Source organism: Pteropus vampyrus, unplaced genomic scaffold, assembly GCF_000151845.1.
Source record: "Pteropus vampyrus isolate Shadow unplaced genomic scaffold, Pvam_2.0 Scaffold113, whole genome shotgun sequence".
NCBI lineage: Eukaryota > Metazoa > Chordata > Mammalia > Chiroptera > Pteropodidae > Pteropus > Pteropus vampyrus.
In genome coordinates, this window is record NW_011888894.1 from 2,060,714 (window position 1) to 2,086,612 (window position 25,899).

Sequence of the window (25,899 nt, forward strand, 5' to 3'; positions counted from 1 at the left end):
TAAAGATTTAATAAAGTTTTTAAAGCTTAAAAAATACTTGTGCTATAGCCATACAATGGAATTTTATTCAGCTACAAAAAAGGAATGAAGTATTGATACATGCTATATGATAAATCATGAAAGCATAATGTTAAATGAAAGAAGCCAGTAACCAATAATCACATACATTATTGCATGATTCCATTTCTATAAAATGTCTAAAATAGGCAAAGGTATAGAGACAGACTCATGGGCTGAAGAATGGGGAGGGATGGGAAATGGGGAGTGACTGATAATTGGCAAGGGTTTCTTTTTTGAGGTGATGAAAATGTTCTGAAATTGATTATAGGGATGTTTGCACATCTCTGTAAACACACTAAAAACCACTGAACTGTACACTTTAAATGGGTGAATTGTAAGTTACGTGACTTATGTCTCAAAAAGCTGTTAAAAACTACTATCCCCTATTAACATTTGTTTTATTTATCTTCAGAAGTCTAATACTTTATATCTTTAAATAAAATCCGAATAACATGCCACAGATTCTAAAATTCCAAAAATGGAAATCCAAAAATATCATACTCTAAAGGAACTAATTCCAAGAGGACATCACATTTTTGGATGCGAACATTCTTCTATGTTTAAAAAATATTTCACACAATATAAAATGAAATACAAAATGCATAAGTACACTAAACGACATTTCAGAGCCTTAATTTTTCTCACCCCAATAAAGAAAACTTAAATGTAAGTATCTTCTGACTTACTTGATTTTAGGATTCTTGTGACGATTTGCATTAAATAGCTATTTTAAAAAATATTTTCCAATATACATTGAGCACACCAAAAAAAATGCAAATATGAAGAAAAATTCGGCAAAGATCTGGAAATATTTTCCTGACTCTCAAAAATTTAGTTAACACTAAGACAAATTCTTTGTAATGAAACTCTCACATTTTAAGTAAAAAAAAAAAAAATAGAAATTTTTCTGTACCGAAAAAGTAGGAACATTTATTCAATTGTATTTAGGTGAGAGAATCGTTTCTTATATCAGTAAAAAGTAGATTATAAACTCTCGAACTTTTATTTCTAAACGAATAAAATCATCCTTACACGAGAACGAAAGTTTGCTTGTATTTCATCCTAAGGAATTTAAGCAACCGCTCTTGCTACCAGCGCCGCTGGTGTAGTGGTATCATGCAAGATTCCCATTCTTGCGACCCGGGTTCGATTCCCGGGCGGCGCAGCACCTTTTATTTTCTACCACCTTTAATACGAGGTAACTTGAAGAATTTAACAAATTATGCTTCCCTTGAAAATATTTATAATTTTTAATTTCCATGAACATTTCTATCTCATAATCCACTACTGAAACATTTGAATCTGGAGGGAGAAAATAAAGATGTTTCAAAAGACAAAGCAAGTCCTGAAATAGTTAACTCTTAGGCCTGCGCTGTCAGAGACATCCCTAGCGTCGGGTGGAAGAGCGGCTGCGCAACAAGTGAACCTATGGATTGAGGTGTACCCTGGCGGCCGGGAGGTTGAAAGTGCACGATTATTCTGCGCCTGCGCGGTCCGGGTCACTTCGCTGGCTGCTCCTAGGCTCCCGGCTCGCCGCCATCTTGTATTGGGGCTTCATTGTTCGTGCTGGGCCGGGCGCTCTAGTATAATTGCCGCCGAAGAAGGAGGCGGAGTAACCTCGGGTCAGCCGAGAAACCCCGCTATTCTGCTGCCATAGTTGCTCAAACGATTTGGGAGGCAGTAAAGGTTAGGGAGCTGGACCCAGAGGCGCCGCCGCAACTGCAGCAGCCATGGAGGACGAGATGCCCAAGACTCTGTGAGTCTGGGGCAGCGATGAGTGGGGCGGGATGGTGGTCGTCCCGGAGGGAGGCCTCGGCCCATCGCCGCTCCCCAGCCTATTGTCCTCTGTGGGCGCCGCGACATCACGGTTCCTCTCTTTCGCGCACACCTGGATGCTTAGGGACCGAGATCCAGGCTGCGAGAGGATGAGGTTCGGGTTGTGGGGCCTCAACCTTCGAAATTAATCTTTTCACCTTAAGTACATCACTACGTGGCCTTTGGCCTCGCCATGGGCCCTCTGCCGTCTCAGGCCTGGGGAAGGCTTTTTCATTCAAACCTCTTTTTAGAGCTCAGCTAACCTTTTTGTCCCATGCTTTCCTTCTTTTTTTCCCGCCCCCCTTCTTGATTAACCTCTTGATCTTTACAGTCGACTCCCTTTCATTTACTTTGATTTCCTCCTGAAACTTTCATTTTCTTGTCATTAGTAGAAATTTTTCTGTTGAGGCTGCTTGTACATATTTTCAGTGAATTTAAACTTTATTCTCGCAGTTGCCAACTGAAAAAAAAAGCCAAATATCTTTTTTAACCGTTTTGGCTTTCCTTCTGTGGCACCCCCTCCCACCGACCTAAATAGAGCCTAAAACCGGATACCCTAAGGATTTTGAAACTACTTTTGAAAAATGGAAGTCTCACCTGGAGGTATATATCAGCTGAAGGGAAGTGGATATAATGCATTTCTGTAATCGCTTGCTACTTTTGTGATTGACATGTTGCTGAAGGAGCGGACAGCTTTGATGAAGCAACAGTTGATAAATACTTTAACATATTTAAGTCACCTGGGAATTTTTAGAGTTAGTGCTTAATGATCTCAACTTGGGATATTTTCTTTGTCGTGTATCTTCCCGCACAGCATCCTCTCCTTTGTTTTTAAAAGTATCATTGGATGCAGTGATCCTGCCTTTGTTACTTTTCTGGAAAAGAGGTTTTTGACGTAACTATTTGTTTTTATTCTTAAAATACTGGCAGTGTGAGAAATCTATCCGTTAAAAATACAGTTTTAGGTTTCTATTTGTAACTCTAGATTCTACAGTTGTTTGGAAGTACAATGTAATCATTTTCACCAAAGTTTCCGTTTTGTAACTCATATGAGAAATATAGTCACACTGGCTTTCTTAATACATTAGTAAACTTTTCGCTAGTTTATCTGATAATGTTAGTTAAGTATCTTTTTAATAGAATGCAGCAAAAAGTGGGTGATCTTTTTTTTCGAAAGATTATATCTGTAGATAAATGCTCCCTAAAAAAAAAGCCTCATAGAGTTTATGGAAATCTTTTTTTCCTCACGTCTCTTTGCTAAAAGTATGATAGTCAGCAGATATTGGGTTAAGCACTGCTCATCTTTTATGTCTTTAGATTTAAAGTTCTTATATTATTTCAAAATTTTTAATTTCAGAAACTGCCAGAAATTCTGGGAACTTAACCTTTTTAGCATATTGGTTTGGGAATATTAAATAATGAAGACAACTTCAGCTTTCTCAGGCCAGTCTACAAAAGAAGGTAGTTAAATAATACTAGCTTGGGGACAGGACACCAACCATTGCAAGAGAAGTAATGAAGGAAGTTTTGTTCAACAGATAACTTACTGAGTGCTTATGATTTGCCAGGTTCTGTGTTAAATGCTCTATGTGCTTATTTAATCCTCATCAGACCTCTGTGGAAAATGGGTGCATTTTGCAGCTGAGGAAAAGCTCTAAGCTTAGAGTTTAATGATTCACCCAAGATCATATACCTTTTTGTTCATCTTCCTGCAACTCCACTGCCCTCAGCTCTTACACTTATGACTAATTTTGCCTTATATCCTTCACTAGAACACCCCATCCAAGAACCTCTTTCCCAAAGTAGTCCAAGCTCTGACGTGTCCTGCTATCTCCTCTTTTGCTTTACCTCCTTCAGCCAAAACTCCCATTCTTCCAATCAGATCAGTCTTGATTAAATGAATAGATGTTAATCCCTAAGTTTTTCTAGCAGTGTTTTTACTTTTAATATAAAACGTTTTAATTACCCTGGCAGTCAGAGACTTTTAACACATTCTTAGCACAGTGTCTGGTTCTCGGCAAGTGACCAATAAATTTATTTTAAAAACTGGTACAATTTCAAGCAGTGAATCAAGATTTTACTCATTCCTGAGGGTAAGATAGAGTCTGAATCTCAGTTATCACCTGTATACCTAAATGGCTCAGAGAAAATGCCTTCATTTGCCACAAATTAGTGTTCAACATCACCTTGTTAAGGTAGAGATTGCCGGCATTCAGTTTCTTGTCAGGAGTACTTTGGAAATATATTGTGAAAAGTGGTTTGATTCTGGAGATGTTTCAAAAATAGAGCAACAGCAATTACCAGTGAATTGGATGGATATGGGATGTGAGAATGAAGTCAGCTTAAGTAGGTTTATTTACAGTGTATAATACCAGTCACTTAAAATGTGTGCTTTGCAAAATATAAGTAAAAATGAGAACATTCTTGAGAGCATGAATCATTTAGGATTTCTTCATGCTTGGTATTAGATATGTTTGTTTAGGCTGATTTATGTGTATGGTCTGATGTCCAAATGAAGGTGATACTAGTTAATAACATAAGGGTTTCAGCTATCGTGCAACAGACTATCCTTTGTGAAGAGTAGACAGTTTAATATTACAATTATGATGCTGGTGTATAATATGTATGTGTATGCGTATGCCTATACACATATAAGCATTTACTGTTCTTCATAATTTCATAATTAGTAAAAGACATGTATCATTTCCCTCTGAACTACAATAACTCAGACAAAATGGGATAATTTTCTAGCAAATTGCAAATATTCAAAAATATCTCTTTAACAAATATTTATAAAGCACCTACAGTGTTCTAGGCAGGGGTCTAGACAGTAGATATATAGTATGAATAAAAATTAAAATCTCAGATTTATCATTAGATAAAAACCTATTCATGTTTTTTATTCAGATTTTCATTCAGATTTTCACAGAGACTTCATCAAATTCTGCATTTTTTTTTATAATGATTGTGGCTCAGAAAAACCTAGTACAGCATTCTGCTTTGTAAATGTTTTCTTTAAGTTAAATTTTCTGGAGCCGTACTAATATAAATGAATATTTTAAATGTTTTTGATTCCAACTTTATAACTGTTTGAACTTAGTTATCAGCTTCAAAAATGTGCACTAAATTGATATAAAATCCTATCCCAGGCAGAACTGCCAAGTTTTCATTAGTAACATTGGTGAATTTTTCCATTAAATATTCTCAAGTAGCTTTTTATTTTGAAAAAAACTTACAGGAAACTAAGAAAAGTAATACATTGAAGAGTTAGGTAATTTTCATGTGATTTTACCAATTGCTCATAGCCAGATTTGCCTTATTTGTGTGCGTGTATGTGTGGGGTTCTTTTGTTTTTTATGGTTTTGTGGGGTTTTTTTGTTTTTGATTTTGTTTTTTGCTGAACCGTTTGCAAAAACAGTATATGATACTTCAGGCCTAACTACCACGTATTTCCCAAGAACAAGAGCATTCTCTTACATAACCATGATATAATTTTTATATTAAAGAGATTACATTGATACAATGTTTTTAAGTAGTATACAGTTCCTATTCATTTATCCAGTTGCCTGAGGAAGACATTTTTTAGTTCATTGACATCTGTTTGCTTTAACAGTAATTCTCTTCTACTTCTGTCTTTACTTTCTGTTCTGCACAAGATTGGTACCTGATCTCAGAGGTGATATAACATGGAAACTTCAATCTACGCTGTTAAGAAGTCAGTGAAACAGCTCAAAGGGGATATTTTAATGCTATTCCAAAAAAAATTTTTTTTAATAAAACCTATAAAAATGTAAGAAAATTACATTTTTGTTAGTAGTCCAACAGACATTATGACAGAGAACCTTGGCTTACAATTATACCAAGTATCAATTTTTGTATCAATCAGGATTTTTCTTAAATGCAGGCAGCAAAAAAATTTGACCATGAAAGGAATTGTTAAAAAGATATTGGACACTCCCAGAATTTGCAGGAAAGTTATGAAACATGGCTTAGAAAATGTTCAGGAAAGAGAAGTCAGACCACAGTCCTAATCAAGTCGCAGACAATCTCAGAAAGGATACTACTACCGCATCCACTAAGAACCAAATACCACAGCTTTCACTGGACATGGGACTCCATTCCCATTTGACACCAAAATAGATTCTCTTTCATTTCTGCTTCTTTAAGCCCTGTCTTTGTCTTCTAGGTTCAGGACTGGTATCTCTAGTTGACTTAACCTAGATTACATGCAGGATAGACTACACAACCTTATCTAGGCTTTTCACCTTCTGTAGAGGAGTCAAGCTCTGCCTTAGGATGAGGATTTCTCTAAAAATAGGAAGGAAGATATTTGGCAGCCAAAAAGAAAAAGATAGTCCTCTACCCATGTAACTTAAATTCATACATTAATAGGAAATCTTTTGGCTTCAGAAACTGAATATTATGTGACAAAATAATGAAACAACTAAAGAAACATATAAAAATGAGAATTTGTAAAATATATAGCATTCTACAAACTTTTTTTTTTTCATCAAAAGTATCTGGAGTATATGTAAAAGGGGCTGCAGATTTCAAATTTGGGCTTTCTGTCTCAAACTAGTATTTATTTAGCAAGTAGACTCGAAAAGTAATAACATTGTTTCTAAAAATTCGAGATAGGTATTGATGTTTAACTTATTGGTAAAAAGACTGATGTAATGGATTATTCTTATTTGTACAAGGAAGAAAAGGAGATTTTTGTCTTTGCATTTCTTTGATATGGAAATGTTATATATGTTACTTGTAGTTTATTGTAATGGTGTCTAAGGCTGAGAGCAAGTTGTTTGTGTAACTTCCCCTGAAGAGCATTTCTCTAAACAGCTGTGTGTAGAGTTAATTGGTAGAGACTCCTGGAGCTTACAGTGTGCAACAGGCCACATCAAATAAATAAATGTAAAGGCAGTACAAACTATAAAGCTTTTTTAAGTAGTTTATTATTTTTTTTAATTACCTGCCTTCAAACTAGGTAATATCACTCAGAAAATATTTCTCAGAAAATCTTAGATGATTTTGCAAAGAGTAAATGATGGAATTCAGGTTTCCTAAATACTGTCTACTTGTCACTAGATTATCTAGCTTTAACAAAGACATAGATGTTAGAATTAAATTTTCAGATGAGCTATTTTTTTTTTCATTTAGACATTGCAATCCTGAGAATTTCTTACAGCTACAAGAGTCAGGTGAGAACACAAAGTTATAGAGATAGTACAGAGTTCTCACATAACCTTCATCCAGCTTCCCTTAATTTTTAACATTCTACATAACCATGGTATACTTATCAAAACTAAGAAATTAGCACAATACAATACTGTTGACTACAAGCTTTATTCTAGTTTCTCCAGTTTTTCCACTAATGTCTTTTTTCTGTTCCAGGATCCATTCCAAGATACCACTTTATTTAGTCATGTCTCTTTACTCTCCTTTTATATGAGGAGATACCTTTCATGACCATGGCACTTTTGAAGGGTATTGTTTCTCCACTGTACAGTGACTTCTTTTTTCTCAATATAGTTTATTAGAATTAAATCACCAACACTAGCCCACACTCAAGGAGAGAGAAATTAAACTCCACTTCATAGAGGGAAGTGTGTTAAAGATTTTGTGGACATATGATAAAACAACCAATTTGTTGGTTAAAATCAATAATCAATAACCCATAAAAACTCTCCAGGAAATCCTTTGAGGCTCTACACATATCCTATTTCTCCTTAAAGTTTTATCAATTATAAAACATCCATGGGTGGATTTTGCCAGTAGCAAATATTATTGTGGTTTTTAATGGTTATTTCCTTCATTCCTTCTACATATATTAATATAAGTTTTATAAGAAAAAGCAATCCCCCGCCTCAATCCAAGATCCAGTCAAGGATTATTTATTGTATTTTTTGTTAGTGTCTTTTAAGTTTCTTTTAATCAAGAACAGTCCTTCCTTTTTAAACTTTTTTTAGAACAATAATATTTGAATATATCCATCAAGTGGCCTTATATAATATCCCACATCTGGATTTGTATAATTGTTTTATATATCCAATAGTCTGTAATCCAAATTTAAGATTGACTAAAGTCAAGTTAGATCTTTTTAATTAGACCACTTCATAGGTGAAATTTGATAGTTCATATTGTATACACTATGTCTCATTGTCCGTCTATAAAGTGACTTAAAGTTTGATCACTGGGTCAAAAGGTTTTCTCTTTCCAGTTGTTAAGTAATCTTTGTGATAACTAGCACCCTGCAAATACCCACAGTATAATACCCATAGAGCTTACACATAGTTTATTTAATATGATCTGTCTACATTTATTAACTAGCATTTTCTGTAAAGGAGAGCTCTTCCCGCATCAACCGTAGCTATTAGATTTTACTATACTGGAGTTCTACTCAAAAAAGCAAAATAAATGCTTAATTCTTTCCCTTTAATTACTGATTTTCAGAATAAGGACTTGGAGTAATAATAACCTCCAATACTGGAAAAATTACTGTTGGGTAGATGTTGCTGTTGCTTTTTTGAGTTATCATTATTCTACCTGATCTTTAAATGTCGTTCATTGTTCAGCACTTCTCCCTTTGCCATTTTAACCTATCTGAGTGCCTTCATAGTAATCAGTGTATGTTTGTTAAATGGGTAAATGGAAGGAAGAAATTGGATCTGTGCTTTCTGGCATATACAGATGTTTATTTTTCTGGGGAAAGAGTCTATAGCTTTCATCATACATTTTTTGAAGGATTCTTGGCAGAAGAATGAAAAACTTTTGTTCAGAGACTACATTTTCTGATTTCAGAACTGATAAACCTCTAACATATCTAGAAGTAATCTTGTTTCAAAACTCCATTTTGAAAATTTATTTATAAACTGTTTAGATAAAAATGATCCCAGTCATATGGTCTTGTAATACACTACACTAATTAAGTTTGTTAGTCACCAATTCATATCATCTGCTAAAAGTATATCCTGCAATCTTTCTACTCTTTCTTCACATCCACTGATCGTTGATATTCATTAAAAGATTTTCTATCCCTTTGTGAGTATGTACAACATTTTATAAGTGATTTACCCTTTATTTTTCAAAAATATGTTTATTGTGTAAAACTAAGTATACCTAAATTGAACAGTATTAGGGGAATCGTGTAATTCAAAATTGAGGAAATTTTAATGTTCTCAGTAATACTGTAGAGGTAGAAAAAATTACAAAGCTTCCCAGGATTGATTTTATAAAGTGATTTATATATATATATATACCTAATGATCATTTGGGAGATTTTAAAGCATATCTTTCTAAGATAAGCCTAGGAACCTGGAAATAAACAACAGGTTTTAATTTGCGCACACACACACATTAGCTTCCCTTCTACTAGCAGTGTCTAATAGACTTGAAAGTTACATATTTTATATCTGTTTTGAAAGAGATTCTGGAGTTTTTGGCAAACTTTTATAAGCTATTCCCAAGTAATGTAGTTTAAGGCAAAGATCTGCCTATTCCAAAATTTATTTTTCAGTAAGCAACTTTAGATACAAAAGAAGCAAATTTAAAATGGTAAATTGTTTTCCTTTGTGTTTCAGATATGTTGGTAACCTTTCCAGAGATGTGACAGAAGCTCTAATTCTCCAGCTCTTTAGCCAGATTGGACCTTGTAAAAACTGCAAAATGATTATGGATGTAAGGGTATTTTACTTAAGTTAACTTTCTTCTTTTTTATATAAATTATTTAAATCCATTACTTCCAGGAACTCTTAATTAGTTTATACAGTCTGAATTTAGTGAATTTGTAGTGAATCAGTTTTGGCCACTGAGTTTAATTTGTTTTACTAAATAAAGGAAGAAGCAAATAGAACTAATCATTTCTAGAGCATATGAGAACTACATATTGGCTCTTATTTTAAAGTGCATTGAGGCATCAGAATTTTACAGGTGACTCTCCTCCTTTCCTCTGCTGTATCTTCCTATGACACAGCAACCTCACTCTTTTTCTAGATGTCTCATTTCTTTTTTATTCTACTCTCAGCTTCCAGGTCCACTCCCAGACCCTTCCACCTTTTTCAGCCTCCAGTTAGCCCATTCCCTTCCTCCTCCACATTTCCATACTCTCTTGCTGCCAGTTCTACCGCCCTCCTTTCTCCCTTTTGACCATCGTCCTTACCCCCTCTACACAGCCATGAAACTCACCTGCCTGATTCAACACAGGCGGCCCATTCTCCCCTTCCCCCACCCTCACCCTGGACAGTCTGTTTGACCACCAGCAAATGCACTGCTCTTGGGACCGTGGCTGCTGTCAAACCCACTGCCTAGCCAGGCTGGGGCAGCCAGGAACTGGGACCTGGGGCCACAGGGTCAGGTGGTATTTTCTTAGACCTGGCCAGCACCTCAGAAGGCGAGAACCCAAATCCCCTGCAGCAGCCATGCTGCCAGACACAGTCCCTTTCCTCCTGAGGCCAGGAAATTTGAGGGCTGAGGAGACTGAGGTAGGCCCAGGCGTGTAGGGCACAGAAGAGAAAGGCCTTTGTAGGCCTTGAGAGCCCGGCTGGGAGGCCTCATTGATTTCGGGGGTCTTCATGTGTCTGTATCAAACAGGCACAGCCATGGCTTGCCTCTTTTTCCCAGCCAGCTGTGGATGTTTTGGACCTGTTCCACATCCCTCTATATTAGAATAAAAAAAAAAATTTTTTTTGATTAAAAAAAAAATTTACATGTGGTTATCAGTTGATTGGCTAATCTAGAAATTCACTTCTTGCAATTAGATTGGGAAATTGGGTCAAAAATAATAGACATTTGAAACTAAAAACGTTTTTAACTTGATTCAAGTTTTTCTTACATTGTGGCAATTTCCATTCAGACCTTTAGGAAAAAAACATTGAGTTCATCATCTAATTGGTGTTAACCCTGAATCATATGTATAAACAGACCTTAAAATTTTTTTTTTGGTGGGAGAGACAGTGCTAAAGACAAATCCTTTTATCCCATGGTCTCTCCTTCCTGTAAACTTTTGCTTTATTTTCCCCAAGAAAGATAATCATGTATTCGTGTATTTGCTCTTTTCTTTTCTATTATATTTCACTTTAATTCTTTTTTAACTTGGTATTTAGAAAGTAATCGTTTAGCCAGTTGGCTTTAGATTGTTGTCTTAGATTTTAAAATGTCAAACCTTTCTCTAATGTGGCACCGTCATCTACATATAATATAGATGGATTCAACAAATGTTTTTGTCCTTTATACTCTTCTTGAGTGTTTTCTTATCACATTTAATTTGGATAAAGAAGATCCTTGTACCCATAGAGAAAGTTAAGAGAACTGGGAAAATGATGGAGAACTTAAAAACAATTTTTCCTTGATGCGGGTCTCCATCTTTATTCCTGTTAGTTATTCCTGCTATTACCTGTTAGTTATTTCAATTCTGATGCATTATCACAAATGCTCAACAAAACCATTGTAAAAACACATTTATTCCCATTTAATATATGCAGAAATGAGGCAGAGCAGGGATATTAACCCCATTAGAACTATCCGAATATAAATCCTCTCCATTGGTTTGTAGGCTGCCATTTTCTTCTACCTGTCTAGGTGGTCATTCCAGATATTTCCCTGGTAAAGGTCACTAGGCAAATTGTTAATGGCTGCCTGACCTACAGAAAAGACTAGGTTAGTTTAGTCTTTGCCAATTTATATAAATTTTGGATTTTGATCACTCCAAGGCTTGGATTAACATCTTATTTTTATTATTATTAGATTCTAAATTCCAGTCTGTTTATACTGTTGGACTGATGTCCATATTTATGAATTTTATACTTCTTGGAGTATAAAGGCTAATAATGTGTATATTTAGATTCTTTTTATCTAAAAAGTATGTTTTGTTCTGGGTACAAATTAACTAAAATGAATATTCTTTTTCATTTGATTGCTGTACTCTTAAATTTAAGCTACTTTTTCTAACCACCTTCTGATGCCTGTCAAAATTTATCTTTGTAGTAGATCGGTTGATCAATGTAGTATCTGCAGTGTTAGTTTGAATTATACAATTTTAAAGATATTTTTGTATTTGCTAATGTTTTTAAAATAAAATAATAGTTTCAAAATTTTTAAAAATCATTGGCAGTGACTTTTTAAAACTATTGTGCTTGAAACAAAATGGCATATTTTTTTATTGTATCATTCTAGTCTTTTAGACTTCTCATTTTAACAATGCTGCTTAGGAGATTATAGGAAGAATTTAAAAATGGACTGTGAAGTCATTTGGTATTTGGCATTGATAGGTGTAAAATATTGGATATTTTTTATGTTTTAATTTACAATAAAACATCCAGGCTTCAAACCTCAACAACTTGGAACACCAGCAGAAAAGAGGAGAGCATTTTTAAAAGACTACTAAGCAGTTAAAAAATTGATGTCAAAAAATCCAAATTCTGAAACTTTACTTACCAGACAACCTCTTCAGTTTTCAGAGCCTATTTAGTTATATTTTAGAAATAGGTTTGAGACTGTTGGCTGAGATTTTCTGCTACTTAGCAACTTAAAAGCAGCAAGGATATGTGTACATTTATAGCGATAAAAAGTAATATCACAGGGAAGGGACAGAAAAATCATTAAAAGCCAACACCAAGACTTGAGGATATAGGAATCTAGTCAAATTTAACCTCTTTAGCTTAAAGAAAAAAATATATGCTGTTAGGGAGAATATAGCTATATATCCATTTATCCATAATTAGGATACTTAGTCATTAATAAGAAATTATATACAGTAGTATAGTCTAACTTGTTGAAGAAGATAGCTTTCTATAAAAATAGTTCATTTTTAAATGTATACTTCCTTATCTAAAGATTTACTCATGGAATGTACCCTCCATGGAGATATTATAATTTTAAGGTAATAGGGGTATAAAACTTAAAATTGGCTGTTGTCTTTGGTTCTCACAGATTTCTGTAGCCAATTAAATGTTTCCCAACAATCTCAAAAAAAAAAAAAAATGGCTCTTGTGTTTTTTCTTCAACAGACAGCTGGAAATGATCCATATTGTTTTGTGGAGTTTTATGAGCATCGTCATGCCGCTGCAGCACTAGCTGCTATGAATGGGCGGAAGATAATGGGTAAGGTAAGCTGTCATAATTAAAGAAGGTGACTTGCGCTGGAAAATTTAAGTTGTATAGTTTCGTTTCCTTTTTAGAAGCGTACTCACTTTACAGCACATTTTAATATTTAAAAGGTGGGATAAATCTTTTAGAGGGCATCTTTATGTCAGTTTTCTTCATGGTGTATTGCACATGGTAAATACTAAAACATTTGTTGAATTACTCAAGCTTGGATAAAACATCTGGGAATGTTCGGTACTAATGGGGAAGAATAAAAGGAAAAAATTCACTGGTACTTTAGATAAGAAAGATTAGTTGAATGTTAACAGAGAAGTGTGTAAGATTAGGATTTGCTAACATTATTTGCATAAGTGTAGTTAAAAATAAGTATTGAAACCTTGACCAGGATTGGTAGCCCCTTGAATGTTTTGTCTCAAACATACACCTTCCTATGTGTTTATAGATGCAAATCTTGTAATGTCTGATTTCGAGCTTTATTTTTATGGAATATAAATGTAGAAAATTTTTTTAGGAAGTCAAAGTGAATTGGGCAACAACCCCCAGCAGTCAAAAGAAAGATACAAGCAGTAAGTATATTTTATACTCTTTGAACATTTATTTGTATTGTACTCAGTAGTTTTATTGTAAAGCATATAAACATCATACGTGTTTGCAGTAATGTTTTGATCGTTATCCTAAGATATGATTGAATGTGTTTGTGTTAATAAATTTAAGAACAAATCTAATCTTTGTCATCAGGTAGTACCGTTGTCAGCACACAGCGTTCACAAGGTAATTGTATCTTCTTAAACATAAAATGAAATCTCTTGAAAGGGTATTCACTAACCACCTGAACTTTTTTTGTTTGATATTGGGGGGAGTGGGGAGGGAGGAGGTCGTATTTCTATTTGTCTCTCTGGCAATATTTTTCCCCCTTCTTCCCAGTGTTGACTAAGTGTGGCTTGTCCACTACTTTGGTGCTATTTCAAGCTCTCTGACCCTCTTGGTAGCAGCTGATGCCTTAGAAATACTTTCACCAACTAAAGGGCAAGATACCCTGCTTCCTTGAGGTCACGATCTGTGCTTCATATCCAGATCTTCTGATTGCTTGAGTTGCTCCTGAAACTGTGTTTCCCAAATGGCAACCCAATGTGTTGCTTAAGGCCTGCCAAGTAGGGGTAACTTCTTTCCAAATATACTTTGTCAAATTGATATATGTCTGTTTTAAAGTGTTGATCCAACTATTTTGTATATTTTAAGTGTTTCTTGAGCATTGTCTTTTTTTTTTTAACTTCGCATATGGGATCGTTATTTCTCTCCAATGCTTTTTTTAATAGCTCTAATATAAAGCGAAGGGATTACTGTTTTCATTCTGTTGCCTTCAGTCTTAGTTCACTTGCACATGGATTCACATAAACTGAATGGTGTAATGTCTGGGCAACCAAAACTGTTGGCTTTTGAGAAAACTGTCAAATACTTTAACATCAAACTGTTGCAATGCAAGGTATTTCTTTGATTGTTCTTCACAAAATATGGTTAAACCAAGTATATCATGTAGCTAGCTTCAGTAAATCGTCTTAACTGAGGCAAATCTAGTCTACATAACTCAAAATACCACTATTTAATTTGTAAAGCTTTAATATAGTGGTAAACTGAATAAATGTAAATAATTACTATTAGGATGGTAATTAAGTCATTAATATTTTTTGCAAAACTTGTTATATATTATTTTATTTTCTTAGACCAGTACATGGCTGTAAGTAGAAATGTAACTGTCAGTTTCCAGTTAGATATATCGCAGTCTTTAGGAGAATCTTTCCTGTATTGTCACCTTGATTCATTACATTTAAAATTGATAGGATTTATATAGATATAGGATAGTGTTTTGCTTATGTTACTATAATCCATAAATTATTTTAAGAATACTTTATTGAATAGATTTTAGTATTTTTTAAATTCTAAAATTTTGTTTTTCTTTTCACTTCCCCTTCCTTCCCCTTATAAGATCATTTCCATGTCTTTGTTGGTGATCTCAGTCCAGAAATTACAACTGAAGATATAAAAGCTGCTTTTGCGCCTTTTGGAAGAATATCGTAAGTAACAGAAGATAAATGTAAAATGCTTTTAATTAGAAACAATCTTATTTAGAAATACTTTGAAAATCTATTGTGAATTTTGGACATTAATTTTAACACTTGAATATAATGTATTACATTGTTTAGACACTATTGAAACAGTTAAGAGCCAAAAATTGTTTTCCTGTTGATAAATAAATCTTTGGTCTTCAGTTATCTTAAAATCCTTTTTCAATAAGCCTTAGCTGTTAAGAGATAAATTTACTATTAGACATATTGTTATACAAGTTTCTTGCTAGCTTGGTCTTGATCTTTAGTAGGCTTGTGCTATGACTAAGGAATTTAGACTCCTTGGGCACTTCTATGATACCATGCATTTTGTGTTAATATATTTTAACAAAAAGAAACTTTAACAAATTAACTTAAAAAGCAGTTATTAAATGTTAATCTCAAGGTATCTACCTTTTGGTTGTTACTGTTAACAACAGCAACTTTAAGAATAAGAATAAGAATAATACCTTTTAGTATTTTGTGAAGCTCTGTCTTGCTTGCATTTGCTATTAATCGTACAATTTAGGCCTTTGAAAAGAGCTCACTCAAGATAGTACTCATCATAAAAGAACTTTAATATTTTGAAAAACATGCCATAATAAAATAAGAATAATAATTCGATTATAATACTCTCTTAGAAGTAATCATTGAATTTAGAAAACAGCATTTTTTTAGGATTTCTGGTTGCTTTATTATTTTTGTTCCAGCTAGAAGAGTAGTAGTAAAAAGGAAACACTAGCTTTCATTTGGTTTGATGAACAAACCAACCGTAGAGATGAGGTGAAAAGACTGCAAAGTAAATGCCAATGGTGTTGGTGATGAATTTTGGCAGAGTTTTCATTTGAAAAGTTGTAGTTCATTGGTAGGAGGATAAGTAAGCATAGTAAGGGGCCAACTTTAATGGCAGTTGTGAGATTAGGGTTTATAAATGGATTCTTCTGCCAGGTGACATTTTTCTTTGTGAGAACAGACTAGGAAAATAAGTAAAGTTCTAACTTCTTGATTGTTCCTTTTAATCTGTTTTAGGGTTTTGATGCTGGTTAGCTTGCTTTCAAATATCTAGACTGGAAGGTCTTAACCTTTAGCCTCCCAAAGTCTCTATAAAATCTCTGTATACAAAATTTTGTTTTCCTTTTGGTAGGAAGTACTTTTGTGAGTTTATGCTATTTTCAGAGTAGTCACAGGTCCATAAAAAGATTAAAGAAGGATTAAAGAACACTGATCTAGATATTTGCTGCTGCTTGCTTAGAGAATCCTTTCAGGAATAAGTAAGAATTAAACATATTTCCAGGCTAACATTTTCTGAAACAACTTTAGGAAGAAATTTTTCTAATACTTTAACAGATTAAGTAGCTATTTATTAAATGCTCTAAATTTAATTGAAGTAACTTTTCTGAAAACATCAGAATTTTAGTTTGGTTTTAGTAAAAAATTATTTAACAATCAGTGAGTTTAAGTTAAATAATATTCAAATTTTAGTAATTTTGTGACTTTAATCATGGATCAATAATTTCTTTTTGTTAAATATGTTGGTATCATAATTTTAGTCTGTAGATTTCATTATGGTCAACCATGATTATTGATGTACATATTAGTTTTTCTTGGGTAAGGCCTTTCCTTAAGTTTTATAATTTTCAGTTGAGGTAATGTATAATGTCTAAGCTTTAGGCTACCCAAGGAGTTAGTGTTCCTAAATTTAAAAGAACTATTTTCAGTTGGGTAGCATCATTTCCTAATTTTTTTGTTAAAGGAAATAAGTTGATAACCATATATTGAAAGGTTTTCATGATAGTCAGATTTTCTCAGTAGAGATCTTACAATAGTGTTTTTGACTTATAGAAGATGTGCAGTAAATGGTGATCTATTAAAATATTTAGTATAAAAATGTAGTATTTTCTTTCCCAAATTAATATAGTAAACTCTTCCTATTCCTTGAGTTTAGGGTAGTCTAACAAATATTGGTATAGAAGTGAATCAGCTACCAAATTAAATGCATGTGTACCATACAGATAATTTAATAAGTATTTTTACATATTAAGAAGTGACTTGCATTAGTTTTCCCTTTTCACCACTACCTCTTTGCCATTTTGACTCTAAACAATTAATAAATCACTCCTAAATTAATCAAAATATGCTTATGTATACTTTAATATAAAATTATATTGCATGGCTTTCTGACTTGGGTTTTTGTTGTGAAAGTGCCTGTTTTGTTCATGTGTCCTGAGAGAACAAGCATTGTGACATACCTGGCTAACTTAAAAGCAGATTGCCTGTGAAGCACAATATGAGTCCAATTTTTTGAGGTATGGAGTTTTAGCTATCATGGCTGGGTTTTTTACTCAATCTCAAATAATAGGGCTCTGGTTATTTTGCAGAGTATCTCTGAAGAATGGACAGAATTGCCCTGGCTAACTACAAGCTACGGTTCACAGTGGATAAATGTTGGCGTGCTTTTTTACTTTCTGACTTTTTAAAATTTTGCTTTTATATCTTGTAGTTTCCAATCAATCTTATATGATTGCTGTTTTAAAATTTAGTATAAAATCCTTTCATATATAGTTTAAAACTAAAGTGTGTGTCTAGTATTTTTCTTCAATGATTTAACATTTCTGAAAATGTCAAGTTCTCAAAATTTGCCCATAGTCCAAAAGGGGGGTATGAATTGATCTGAGAAAATAAAAATAATTTAATTAATTTAGGGAATATACAACTTTTTTTATTCTCTTAGTTTCCAGTTTTCTATTTTAATTTTTTAATGATTAGGTAGTATATGGTATCAAATAGCAAATTATAAATTGCATGGTTAAAGAAAGCCATTCATCTCATGTGCCTGTGAACCCTATAAGTGGTTAAGTAATTCATTTGAATAGCTGCCTTCACCATGCTTAATATTTAAAAGCTTAAAACTTTTTGAAGTGGGAGGCAATTTCTGTATGATATATACATACATATTTAAGAAGTTATTGATTTGCATGTTCATAAAATTAAGCCTCATTTGCTAATACATAAGTTTTATAGAATAAAAGGTGAATTTGCGTTAAAGGTTTATTTTAATGAAGATGAAACATGAAAATGAGTTGTGTATGAAATTCTCACTTGATACCCAGAGGAGAGTTTACAAACCTAAACTTCTGATTGTTTCTGATTTCAGAGATGCCAGAGTGGTAAAAGACATGGCAACAGGAAAGTCTAAGGGATATGGCTTTGTCTCCTTTTTCAACAAATGGGTGAGCTCAATAAAAAGTGCATGTGCACTGCTTCAAGAGTAAAGAATAAAAATATTCATTTTGTTTTCATTGTAAATCTTTCATCTGCCATTTGTTCCTTTCACTGATAATTAACACCCTTACTAAAGGATGTGTTCTTTTTCCTATTTGGTCATTTATTCAACTTTTATTTAGCATCTATGCATGCAAAGTACTCATAAAGTGTTTTCAGAATATAGAAAAGGAAAATGTTTAAATTGTCAGCCAAAGATAGATATTGAAAATCTCATTTATATATTTAATTCATTATCTCCCTGTTTTATATTCCCATGATAATTTAATGTAGCTAATAAAATGCTCCAATGGACGGGGACTTTTTAAATTATTAATGTATTCAAAACTGTCTCATCGGTTCTTTTATTCAACATATATTTACTGAACACCAATTTGCATGAACTTGAAATTTCTGGTTTTTGCAGAAAAAAGAAAGGACTGCAGTTTGTCAAATGAGAGGTGAGAGTAGGGTATATAAAGAAAGAAAAGCTCATATTTCATGTGACAGCTAGTTAAAATCTTTGGTGTGTCCTCCATACTATGCAATACTGTACCATTGTTCTTTTAAAAAGAATGAGGAAGCTCAGTAAGTACAGATTATGGAAAGATTTCCATGATATTGTTAAGTGAAAAAGCTTATTTGTATAAAAAGGAAGGGAGCATATATTTGGGTGACATGCGCATGCATGTGTGTGTGTGTGTGTTTTGCTCATAAACAAGAAACTTGTTGCAGGGTTTCCTGTTTGGGGGTAGGTAATGAGAGTTAGGCAGATTGGGGACAGAGTGGGAAGCTTCTCACAGCATTATATTGTTTGAACCTTGTGAATATATTACAAATTCAAGTAGTGTGCTAACTCAAGGTTTGAAATAATTAAATTCAGAGCTATCACACTTCCAAAAATATAGGAGTGAATGGTGGGCACACTAATCTTAGAGTATACACTTGGAGTATCCATTTACCTTGGATTTTATTGTATTACCTCTGTTGTAACTATTATTTGCCAATGATAAATACAGAAACACTGTACTTCTGTTTGTAAGGGTGCCTTAGAATGAACCATTAAAAGTTTTTGATAGTATAAAATGTATTTTAGAAAGGCTTTTCTTACTTTAGTAGATGGAGTAATTGAAATCGATATTATATTATTTCTTGGTGGCTTTAGGTCAAATGTATGAGCATCAGTTATTGTGCCATTTCCTGCTGGGGTTTTTAAAAATACATCAGTTTGCAGTTATGCCAAATAGTGTCATACTGTTTTGTTTTTTCTAGTTCCTGTGTCTACTTACATTGGAGCTAATGTCTGATTATTCCTCACCATGAACTGTTTCTATCCAGATATGTGCTATAACGACTGTAACCATTTTGCCCAAAATTTACTTTATAAAAAAATCTGCCCTGAAAATGTTTACATGGCTTACAAGTACAGGCAAGAAAATGTAGAATGCAGTTGGATCTCAGTGTTCACACAGTAGTAACATTGTATCTTGTGGTCAGATTATTTAAATGTATTATGCAGTATAGGTATTATCTTCCTCATTAAGTGAAAATGTCTTCCAAGAAAGTAGAAAAACCTATAAAGAGATCAGGAAAAAGATCCCACATATTAGAAGAAGAGCCAGAAATGGTAAAGCATGTTGAGAGGCAAAAAGATAAAACCTCTGCCATGTATATGTCTCATCTACCAATTACAAGATTTTTTCCCTGTGAGATGAGAAAATAAAAACTTGGAGTGTATAGTTGGTTCTGAAAGCTTTACTGTTAATCACAGTAAAATATTTAGGAGAGGTAGAAAAATACTTCATATAATGGGCTGATAAGCCACAATTAGTTGAGTTCCTTGGAGAGTTTATATATAGGATTGTAGTGTTTTGTGCTATTTGGGAAGATAGTTTCAGGCTTTGGGTGGGCTTGAAATTCATGTTTTTCATTTGAGATTATGGAGTATAGATCCCTGCTATATAAACATTAAATGCATACTTAGGATGAACTAGAGTCACATAGCAATGGGCCTCTGGAGTTAGCCAGAGATGAATTTGAATCTTGATAACCATCATATGACAGGTGCAACTTTGAGTAAGTGATTTGATTTAATCTTCCCAAGTTTACATCTCAGCTTCTGTAAAATTTGTGGTATGTGATTGGTAGGTACTCTCAGGTGTTATGAAGTGTAACAGCCATGATTGTAATTACCCCCGCTCCTTTTGCCTCTCTACCTGTGTTGTACTTGCTAGGCAAACCTCAGTACTGATTGAACATAGATAGTTTTTCTGCCTACTCTGAAGTAACTGAATGTTGCTAGACAAAAACTGAGTCAACTGGTTTCTCTTCTAATTAATGGTCACACACATTAGATGAGTACATGGTGCTATTTTTGCAAAATTATTTCTCTAGTAAGTTTGATTTCCCATTCTTTGATAAGTTTCATTCTCCCTCCTATCCATTCAAATATTCCTCACTCTTTTCTCTGTCATCACTCCAAGCTGCCAACCTTATGCTTCCCTTAGAAAATATAAGCTGTCATACAGGAATCCCTCAGCTTTCAATCACCAAACCTACATAAAATTCACCCACCTTCCCCTTCTCCTATTATAGTGGAAGAAAGAGACTTCCTGTAAAAGGCGAAATCACTTAAATTTGGAGTCCCACCTCTCTTGCCTTTTCAAGTACTTTGATTCTGTGCTTATTTTTTTTCTAATACAACTTCATTGAGATATATAGCTTACGTATCATAAAATCCACTCATTTTAGGTGTACAATTCAATAGGTTTTCAAAGAATATTCATAAAGTTATGAAACTGTCACATATCACAATATTAGAATATTTTCATCACCCCACAAAGAAACTATGTTCTCATTAGTTTTCATCATCCTTTTCCTTTTACACATTCTCCCCTCCCAACCCTGAGCAACTATTTGTTTACTTTCTATCTATATAGATTTCCCTGTTCCCAACATTTTTCTATAAATGGAATTGTATAATATATGCTCTGTTCGTCCTGTGTTAGTCTTTCCTTCTCCACTGGATCATTCCTATCAACTAAAAAGCATGTTCTAGTATGTCTTAATCAAAACCACACTTGACCCAGTGTCCCTTATATCCCCACTTTTCTGCTATAATTTAGAATCAAGCTTCTCAAGAGTTGTTTGCATATGCTTCCACTTCATCTCCCATTCACAGCCATACACACACCATAAAAACTTTTTTTTTCCTCTTTGGTGAGCAAATAGTTGTATTTATTTCCTAGGGCTGCTGTATCAGAGTACCATAAGTTGAATGGCTTAAAATAATAAAATTTATTCTCTCAAAGTTCTGGAGGATGGAACTCCAGAATCAAGGAGTCATCATGGTCATGCTCCCTTTGAAGGCTCTGTGGAAGAATTCTTCCTTCCCTCTTCTTAGCTTGCCAGCAGTCCTTGGTATCCTTACTGGCCTTTTAGGTGCATCAGTCTATTCTTTGCCTTCACCTTCACATGGTCCTCTTCCCTGTGTGTGTGTCCTCATTGGCTTTTCCTGCTTATAAGGACATCAGTCATATTGGATTTAGGGCCCACCCTAACCTAGTATGACCTCATCTTAACTAATACATCTGCAAAGGTCCTATTTCCAAGTAAGGTCACATTCATAGTTATAGAGGTAGAGGGTGAGTTAGGACTTTTTATCAATTTAAGGGACACAATTCAACCCACAATAATAGTTAAACATCTCATGGAGTTCAAACTGGTTAGTGTGATAAACAATATTTGTGTTTTTTTTTTTTAAAGAATACAGTAGTCTCCCTTATCTGCAGTTTCACTTTCCTTTGCTTCAGTTATCCATGGTCAGCTGTGGTCCAAAAATATTAAATGGAAAATTCCAGAAATAAACAATTCATAAATTTTAAATTGCATGCCATTCTGGGTAACGTGATGAAATCTCACTCTGTCTTACCTAGAACATAAATCATCCTTTTGTCCGGTGTATCCACACTTTGTACACTGCCTGCCTGTTAGTAGCCATCTCGGTTATTAGATCAACTGTAGTGATGTTACAGTGCTTATGTTCAAGTCACCCTTATTTTACTTAATAATGGCCCTGAGGCACAAGAGTAGTGATGGTAGTAATTCGATATTCCAAAGAGAAGCCATGAAGTGCCTTCTTTAAGTGAAAAGTGAGTACAGTACAATAAGATATTTTGAGAGAGACTATGTTCACATAACTTTTATTGTATATTGTATATTCACATAACTTTTATTTTTATTGTATATTCTATTTTATTCTTATTAATCTCTTACTGTGCCTAATTTATAAATTAAGCTTTATCGTAGGTATGTATGTATGGGAAGAAACATTGTACTTTCAGGGTTTGGTACCATCTACATTTTAAGGCATCAACTATGGGTCCTGAAACATATCCCCATGGATAAGAGGGGACTACTAAATGTATTTCCTCTTTATGTGTTTCAAGAATGGCCTTTATCCTTGAATTTGTTGGTTCTTTTGTACTACCAACCAAAGCTGCACCCCATTTACTTTTTCAATTCACTCTAAGCTGGCTTTCATTCTCTACCAACTCTACCACTGTCTTACAGCACTATTTTTTTCAGTTTACCTCTTGACCTTTTGCTTCCTTGGTTCTGTGACAGTGTACTTTTGTGGGTTTCTTCTGTCATCACTGGCTATTCCTTCTTAATCGCCTTAGCTGGCAACTTTCCTTTACCAGGTTTTCAGATTGAATGTTTTTCAGGGCTCTGTCTCAGGATGTTTTCTTTCTTCTCGTTTTTCTTCATGACTCTAATTTTATATCTCCAGTTCAGCTTACTTCTTTGTGCTCCACACTTATAAATGGTCTTTATTTAGATGTCTTATAGACATCTCAAACTTAATGTGTCTCAAATGGAATTCTTTGTTTCTTCCTCAAACTTATTTCGCTCCTCTCTCCCAGGCTTCTTATTTCAGAAAATGCTAGCACTATACCACCTGCTGCCCAAGCAAGAATCTAGGAGTTATCTGTGATTACTTACTGTGTACCCCCCACCTGCAATTCTGTTGACATCCTTTAGATAACATTCACTGATCCTGTACTAGTCCTGACCACTAACAGTTTTTAAATCTGGATATTATATTAGTCTCATAAAATGTCTTTCTACTCTTACTACCCATCTCCCTAAACCACTCCTCCTAGCACTAAGAACCTTCTTAAAACATAAATCAAATCATGATACTTTCTTACTTAAAATCTTTGTTTTTTTCTTCTGGCCCTCCTCCTTTTCGCTCACTAGGTTCCACTGAAACTTGGTCATCTTCACGTTGTTCTTTCAGATGCAGACCAATCTCTTTGCTGCCTTAACACACTTTACAGTGCTTTTCTCTCACCAGGGCTTTCTTCCCTGGTGTTTTTGACCTGGGCAATTTCAGCTTAAATGTCATTTCAAAAAGGCCTTCCCTAATCATGCTATCTAAAGTAGATCCCTGTGTCCATAACCTGTTTCAGCCTTTTGTTTCTATCATAACATATATCACAATTTGTAATTATTTGTCCCCAAAGAAGAATGTAAGCTCCATGGCAGCAGAGACTATGTCTGCCTCATTAACCAGCATATCCTTAGCACTTAACCTGCTGTCTAGAACATGATAGCTGGTCAGTATTTACTTGTTGGATGAAATGAAAAACAAAATACCATTGGATTGTATAAAGTGAGATTTTCATTGCTAATAGTCTTGAGTTGTTACATGAACTTTATAATAGCTACTTTCAGAAACTCTGGACATTTTTAGGCAATTAACATTGTCAAAGTCTGATATCCAAATAAAAGAAAGATAATTTAAAAGCACCATTGCATTTTAGGTGAGTTGTCATATATTGTATTTCATAAAGCATGTTCATTCAAAAAACATTTGTGAAAAGCAACAATAGTTTTCTCTACTGCTAACAGTTGTTTAATATCAACTAATAGTGGCTTCTTTGTCATTTCTAATGTGCGGAACAGGATGCAGAAAACGCCATTCAACAGATGGGTGGCCAGTGGCTTGGTGGAAGACAAATCAGAACTAACTGGGCAACCCGAAAGCCTCCAGCTCCAAAGAGTACATATGAGTGTAGGTGTATTGGAGAAGAAAAGGAAATGTGGAATTTTGGAGGAAAATACACTAGATTTTAAATGTTAGAGCTGTTCCCGGAGACTTATTGCAGAAATAGATGAGAAGCAAATCAAGACTACTGTTCAAAAATGTACTTAGTTTTCATTTTTGTAATTATAAATAATAAATGATATTATCTTTAATGTCAAGTCTCCTATTAGAGAAATACCAAGTAATTATTAAGACATTCTTGGCCGGCGAGGTTTAATCTTTAATCAAATGTAATATGTATTATGTAAGCATTCCAGTAGTATAGTTAATGCTACATTTCTCTTTCTGAATATTTTATTTAATGAATTAAAAATATAAAACTTTCCATCCTCAGCAAACACCAAACAGCTATCATATGATGAGGTTGTAAATCAGTCTAGTCCAAGCAACTGTACTGTGTACTGTGGAGGTGTCACTTCTGGGCTAACAGGTATGGGAGCTTTACCTGTGTGGCATCTTGGGATTAATTTTTAAACTGAAAAGCTTAATATTTGTAGGATTTTAGTGTAACTTAATGTGGTTTTTATTTTTTGTCTAACAGAACAACTAATGCGTCAGACTTTTTCACCATTTGGACAAATAATGGAAATTCGAGTCTTTCCAGATAAAGGATACTCATTTGTTCGGTAAAGATGATTTTTTTTTTTTTTTTTTAAAAACTCTTTCCCCAAAAGTTATTTTCTTAAAAATTTACCTTGGTTATAAAGAAATAGAAATTTCTCTAGCATTGAGCATATTTGCCACTTTTTTTAATAGCTCCCTCCTTCCAACACAAAGCCATTAAACATCTCTATTCAAAGAAGTTTCTCCAGAATTACAAGGTCTTTGGGAAAAAAGCAAAGAAAACGTCCTTTTCTTGATAGCTTTATATGAACTGCCTGGCTCGACTTGATTTTTTAAAATAGGTTTTATTTTTAAGTATTTTAAACAATATATATTGGTGATTCTTAATATTGTTTTCAATAGGTTCAATTCCCATGAAAGTGCGGCACATGCAATTGTTTCTGTTAATGGAACTACCATTGAAGGTCATGTTGTGAAGTGCTATTGGGGCAAAGAAACTCTTGATATGATAAATCCTGTGCAACAGGTGAGAGAGTTCTTGACTTTGCAAAGTAATGGCTGGGTAATCCTAATAATAAAGTTATTTTAAAATGATATTTGATATTCCCTGTTAACAAGTTTCTAGTTCATTCCAAAAAGATAGTATATAAGGGCTCTTCCTGCATGTATTATAGTTCCAGAGTGATGGTTCATGGATTGCAGTGGTGACATGATGATTGTGACTGCCTCAATTGACTCACACACAATGGATTTTAAAAGTGCTCCAACAAACCTAACAGGGTATTACATTTTTTCTTAATACTTGGTAGATTTATTCACATATTATTTGGAGAATTCAGAAGCATGGTTGACTCATTTGAAACAAAAATAAAGCTATGTTTAGGGCCT

At 33.9% G+C, this 25,899-nt stretch overlaps 1 protein-coding gene and 1 non-coding gene across 15 annotated transcripts in view; both read left to right on the forward strand.

Moving 5' to 3' along the window:
• Positions 1-1,154: 1,154 nt before the first annotated feature.
• TRNAG-CCC lies at positions 1,155-1,225 on the forward strand. The gene has a single exon. It is a non-coding gene; the product is annotated as a tRNA-Gly (tRNA).
• A 202-nt stretch (positions 1,226-1,427) lies between these two features.
• TIA1 (TIA1 cytotoxic granule associated RNA binding protein) overlaps positions 1,428-25,899 on the forward strand; it is a 28,707-nt gene continuing 4,235 nt past the window's right edge. Inside the window, exons 1-13 of one of the 14 annotated variants that reach the window (XR_002781659.1) lie at positions 1,542-1,816; positions 9,453-9,555; positions 12,876-12,974; positions 13,484-13,538; positions 13,711-13,743; positions 14,337-14,455; positions 14,957-15,044; positions 17,277-17,380; positions 18,229-18,304; positions 24,306-24,414; positions 24,782-24,877; positions 24,989-25,073; positions 25,414-25,537. Coding sequence is in view for 9 of the 14 variants with exons in the window: in XM_011365567.2 (XP_011363869.1) it covers positions 1,791-1,816; positions 9,453-9,555; positions 12,876-12,974; positions 13,484-13,538; positions 13,711-13,743; positions 14,957-15,044; positions 18,229-18,304; positions 24,306-24,414; positions 24,782-24,877; positions 24,989-25,073; positions 25,414-25,537 (894 nt within the window). In the remaining 5 variants the exon portion in view is untranslated. Of the gene's footprint in view, positions 1,817-2,406; positions 2,479-9,452; positions 9,556-12,875; positions 12,975-13,483; positions 13,539-13,710; positions 13,744-14,336; positions 14,456-14,956; positions 15,045-17,276; positions 17,381-17,451; positions 17,519-18,228; positions 18,347-24,305; positions 24,548-24,781; positions 24,878-24,988; positions 25,074-25,413; positions 25,538-25,899 lie in introns of those variants that run through there. The other 13 variants (XR_002781658.1, XR_002781657.1, XM_011365568.2 and 10 more) reach the window with 13 other exon arrangements.